Here is a 6,000-nt window from a genome sequence, read left to right on the forward strand (position 1 = left end):
TTCAATTATCCACCCAGGGATTCCCACCTTCCTGGAACTGAAAGTTGGAGAATGTATCTCCTGGCATAATTTCAGTCTCAAGGGCTTTAGCTCCCATGGTGATTAATTTTCTCTCTCTGATAAAAAGGGAAGATAAAAAGAAGCTTTCTGATGCAACACAGTCCCTTGGAGCCTCTATCCTCAGACAATTTTGTCATTCACTCCATAGACCAAGGCAAGATTCATTAACCAAAGGTGCTCTGTCCCAGGGAGGTTTTGTCAAGAAGGATACCCAGGATAAGGAGAATTGAAGTATGTGTGGGAGCCAAGAGGGTGTCTCTTAGACCTTGGCAAGTGGAGGTGAGAGTCTGGAACCCCACTGTTTGTGATGCTTTCTGGAGAGTAAGCATGTTTAGAGAGGAGATATTGATGGCAAGAAAAAGCCCCTGAAGTTGATAATTTTATATACATTTTTATAATCATGCAGACTTTGAGTATATGCAGGCATCTGGAGGGACAAAGAAGACTGTATACACCTCTTAATCTTCCCCCAGCTCACCAGTGAGCATCTTACCATTTGTTTTACCTCAGCCCATCAGCACTGCCTCAAGCCTCGAGCCTCATGCTTTGTGCAGCAGGCGGGAGCAGGGGGTTGTTTATTTTAATGTCCACACATGAAATTCCATAGAAGCTGGTGAGCTGGGAGGACCTGGTGTCCTTGATCATTGCCCGAATATTGGACTTAAGACATGCTCACTGCCACAGCCCAGAGACATCCTTCAGCTCCCCTTCCAGAAAGTCTAAAACACTGACATCCCAAAGCAGTTTTCAGAGATCAGATCAGATCAGCTTGGAGAGCCAGGACAGAAAGAGGCAAACCTCTGTTCAGCTGGCAGAGTAGAAAGAACACATGATTGGGACTCCTCAGAATGGGTTCAGGTGCCAGGACTGCCGGTCAATCCCTGTGCCACCTTAGACACGTCATTACACTAAGTATTTCCCTTGAAGATTTTGTCATCCAGCAAATGCACAAGGAGCACTTCTATGTTCCTTGTGCTGTGTGGTCAGGAATGAGGGTCAAACAGAAAACAATTTGTGAGCTGAGCTCTCAAGTATTCATTATTTGATTACTAAATTAGCAAAGGGAGGGAAAGGCAGGAATGCAGTGTAACTTGAATGGGCCAGAGGCACTTTTGCTTCTGTGGACCCCTTCCTCCAAAAATAACAATATTAAACAATTATAATTTATAGCCTGTTATTGGTATAAAGACATTTATAGTTCTGGTTGGATGCAGTCATCTTTTCTCTTCTGGTTTTAAAGTAAATAAATACATTTTAATATACCCTGGACCACCTGTGTCATCTGATGGAGGAAGAGCTCAGCCATGCTTCCTCATAAGCAAGAAATGCTGTGAAGGTTTTGTTGGCAACAGAGAGTCTGCTAACTCCAGTGCGTCTTCTCTCATCTTTCATTTCAGCAAAGGATATCAGATCTTAAAAAGCAGACAGTAAAGAGGGAAAAATAGAAGCGGTTTAAAAGTCAACTCCAAAAACAGTTGGAGGGGCACCTGGCTGGCCCAGTTGGTAGAACATACAACTCTTGATCTCAGGGTCATGAGTGCAAGCCCCATGTTGAGTGTAGAGCTTACTTTAATAAAATGGTTGGAGTTGGAGGGGCTTTTCATCCTAAGGTGTGAGGTAGCTGACTTAGAACAAGGAGACAACACACCCAAAGCCAAGAACGGTTTCTGTCTAGGGCTTCCTGCTGCCTCCCTTGGGAAGGTGGGTTTAGTGGAGGGAAGCATCCTGTCCTGAAGGAAGAAAGTGTGCAAAGCCCCAGACAAACCATGACAGAGAGGATGACAGTTCTGTTGGAGAAGCTGCTTAGAGGAGATTCCAAAAGCCAGCAATGGGGGGAGGTGCTGTTCTGTGGCTGTCATTAGCAAAGGAACCACCTGGCAATTCTGGAAGGAAAGTGAGGTTAGGGAAACAGGGTTGAGTATGAGGGAAGGAAGGAGGCCTTTTATAGGTAAGACATTGAGGAGACATTATATAGTCTTCAGAGGTAGAGGATCCAAGGTACCAGGACAAGTAGTACTGAGTTCACATCATGATCTAGACCAAATGACACTTCTTGGATGTAAACCATGGTTGATCTTCGTGGTTTCTTAAGGTGGAGACTGGAGAGCTGTTGACCAATCCACTGTAAGGACCACCGTGCCAAAGTCAGGTGAGTGAGCGGGAGAGCATCACAGCAAGAGAATTCAAGACCATGAACCCACAGCTAGTGAAGTGGCTCCTGTCCCAGGACGGGCAGTAGGATAACTGTCAAACAGAAGAGAAAAACTTAACATGACTGGAGCAGGAAAGCCAAAGGTTTACTTAGGAAAGCAGAATCTGAACAATCTATTATTTTTTGTTGGAAAGTAAGGTGTGAAGAAAAAACACAGGAACCCTAGAATCATACCAGCTGTTGTTTAAAAACTAATTCTACCACTTCTTTGCTGGGTGATCTTGGACTCCTGTATGAGTGTCCTGGGGCCACTGTGTGGTCTAAAACAACAGACATCTGTTCTCTCACAGTTCTGGAGGCCAGATTTTCAAAGTCAAGGTGTTGCCAGAATTGAATCCTTTTGGAGGGTCTGAGGGAGAATCTGTCCCACGCCTCTCTCCTAGATTGTGGCAGCTCTGGCAATCCTTGGTGTTCCTTGGCTTATAACTGGGTCAGTCCATCTCTGCCCCTATCTTCACATGGTCACCTTCTTTCTGTCTCTGTGTGTCCTCTCCTTGTCTTACAATAACACTAGTCACTTGATTTAGAGAACACCCAAATCCAGGATGATTTCATCTCAAGATCCTTAATATAGCTGCAAAGACCCTCTTTCCATATAGGGGCACATTCTGAGATTCCAGGTGGACGTGAATTTGGGGGCAATGCTATTCAACCCAGTATAGTTGGCTACTGCACTTCTTTGAATCTATGCTCCTTCACCTATACACAGCAGATGATAACATGTACCAGTAAGATCAAGTGAAAAAAAAATGCCTGTAACACTTAAATGGTATATCTTAAATGCCTATAGTACTTAAAATTATCCAGCCCTAAATGTCAATAGTGTCAATATTGAGAAACACTCAAATGAAACCCATCAGCCTTTCTCTGATCTTAACATGGTGTCCAGTACATAGCAAATGCTTAATAGGAATCATTTCCCTTTTCCCCCTTTGGTGGGGTGCTTGAGGTGGAGATGTGGGTGAAAAGAGAAGAAATAAGTACACTGTCCACTTGAAAATCCTTTGACTGGCTCCAGAGAGACTGACTGGTTATGAGTTTACCCCAAAGGATAATGATTAAAGAACAAACCCTTCTGTATACAGAGTCATGGAAACAATGCAATTCTCCAGAGATTTAAGTTGGGACTAGTCTTTATTAATAATTTCTTTAAAATGTACCTGGAAATTCAACTTCACAGATTAATCTCCAGGCATGCATCAGGCATGAAGCTTATCTCTGCTAGAAGACCAAGATAATGGACCCAGGAGATCTCCCAGAGGCTCTGCTCCAGGTCAGAGAAGAGTTAATAGATGTCAGTTGAAGGGTTTCTCAACCTTGGCACTATTGAAATTTGGGACCAGACAGTTCTTTGTGGTGGAGACCGTCCTGTGCATTATATGATATTTATAGCATCCATTAGCAACCCCAGCCATGACAACTGAAAATATCTCCAGATATTGCTAATGTCCTAGGAAAGAGGGCAAAATCACCTCTGGTTGAGAACCACCAATTTAGGATAAGAACAGGGAAATTGTCATTTCAGGAGAGCATGACTGAGAATAAGCTTGATAAATTTTTGTCATGCAAGTGAACAAGAGTTATAATGTTGAATAACATCAACAAAAAGGGCTAATACATGTTGAACAGTCTTACTATATGCCAGACACTGAGCTAAGTACCAGACATACATTATCCTATCATAGGTGGATCATCCTACCCAGCTGACTTTTTTAATGTATACATTTCCTCTACAATATGACTAATAGCTGTGAACTTAAAACAAGAAATCTCCATATGGTTGTCATTGAGTTAAATTGTTTAATTCATTATCTCATTTAATACTCCCAGCTACTCCTACAAGGAAGGTGTTATTTATCCCTATAGACAGATGGGGAAACTGACTCCCACAAAGGTTAAATAACATGTCCAAAGCCACAAAGCTAGGACACAGCTGAGTTGGTATTTAAATCTTGCTCTATCCAAGTTCCCTTAACCATACACCAAACAATCCACACACTCCATATTCCTTCTCCAGGCTCATCATCCCTTATTATCTTTGGCAAATTCTCCCTACTTGATATATAATCTCTTTGGAATACCTCCCCTGCTTTGGCTGAAGGGTGTCTTGGATGGGGTATATTCCAATACTCCACTGGGACTAACTTGCACTCCTTAACTCAGGGACAGAGTTCAACTGAAAATATTGGTGGATAGTGCTTGCTTGGAAGGCAAAGACAAGACTTTGCTATTCCCATCTCCTGACTAAAGCAGACACAATAAATCAGTGATTTTTTTTCCTACTGAGACTGAAAATGCTCCTCATCCTTCTTGAGATTTTAAGCAACTACTACCAAACAATTTTATTTGGCATGTAAGACAAGACCCACAGAGACTCCTTCCAAATATCCTGTTCTTCACACAGATGTGTGATGCTTCCTGGAGGATGAGAGAATCAAATCAGTCAGTGATCTCAGACTTCACTCTCATGGGGCTCTTCAGCCACTCAGGGCCACATCTGGTCCTGTTCTCCCTTGTGGCTCTCATATTCACTCTGGGCCTTCTGGGCTATGCCATCCTGCTCTTCTTGATCCACACAGACTCCAGGCTCCACACACCCATGTATTTCCTGCTCAGTCATCTCTCCCTATTGGACGTTGGCTTTCCACTGGTCACCATCCCCAAGATGGCAGCTGACTTCCTGCAGGGAGAGGACTCCATCTCCTTTGGGGGTTGTGCAGCCCAGATGTTCTTCCTGATGCTGATGGGTGTCTCTGAGGGTGTTCTGCTAGCCCTCATGTCTTACGACCACTATGTTGCCGTGTGCCACCCCCTGCATTACCCTGTGCTCATGAGACGTCAGGTCTGCCTACTCATGGTGGGCACCTCCTGGTTGTCAGGTATGCTTGTGGCCTCTATCCAGACCTCCATCACCCTGCACTTCCCCTACTGTGCCTCACACACCGTGGATCACTTTTTCTGTGGGCTGCCTGCCCTGCTGAAGCTGTCTTGTGCAGACACCTCTGCTTATGAGCTGTCGCTGTCCATCTCGGGGGTGCTGATCTTGCTGCTGCCCCTGTCACTCATCACCACCTCCTATAGCCATGTGTTGAGGGCTGTTCTCCGCATGCACTCTGCCGAGGCCTGACACAAGGCCTTTTCCACCTGCTCCTCGCACATCACTGTGGTGGGGCTCTTTTATGGGGCAGCCATGTTCATGTACATGGTTCCAGGTACCTACCACAGCCCACAGCAAGACAATGTGGTCTCCCTCTTCTACAGCCTTGTCACCCCTACACTCAACCCCCTTATCTATAGCCTGAGAAACCAAGAGGTTCAAATGGCTTTGGTCAAGGTCCTTGGCAGAACTGGCTTTAGGTCAAAGAGATGTTCCTAGGACCCTCCCTTACAGTTGAGGCCTGTCTCATTTGCAGTTCATGTGGTGCAAGGTGTACTATAACCAACTCCTTTTCTCCTCCCAGACCTGCTTTTTTTCTTGAAGGTTTATAGAAAACAAAAATAGTGAACCCAATCACTTAAACAAGAGGAGGGTCTATTTGCTTGGGTTGGTTGTTTTTTTTTTTTTCATTCTTTTTTTTTAAAGATTTTATTTATTTATTTGACAGAGACCACAAGAAGGCAGAGAGGCAGACAGAGAGAGAGGAGGAAGCAGGCTCCCTGCTGAGCAGAGAGCCCAATGTGGGGCTCGATCCCAGGACCCCGAGATCGTGAACTGAGCCGAAGGCAGA

At 44.5% G+C, this 6,000-nt stretch overlaps 1 protein-coding gene across 1 annotated transcript; it reads left to right on the forward strand.

Annotated features, from left to right (window-relative positions):
• The first annotated feature begins 4,697 nt into the window (after positions 1-4,697).
• On the forward strand, positions 4,698-5,648 carry LOC111143935 (olfactory receptor 2Z1-like). The gene is given in 1 exon segment (XM_022497964.1): positions 4,698-5,648. A coding segment is annotated over 1 exon segment (951 nt).
• The last annotated feature ends 352 nt before the right edge of the window (positions 5,649-6,000 follow it).

The sequence above is a fragment of the Enhydra lutris genome, unplaced genomic scaffold (genome assembly GCF_002288905.1).
Source record: "Enhydra lutris kenyoni isolate GAN:26980312 unplaced genomic scaffold, ASM228890v2 scaffoldscaffold10, whole genome shotgun sequence".
Lineage (NCBI taxonomy): Eukaryota > Metazoa > Chordata > Mammalia > Carnivora > Mustelidae > Enhydra > Enhydra lutris.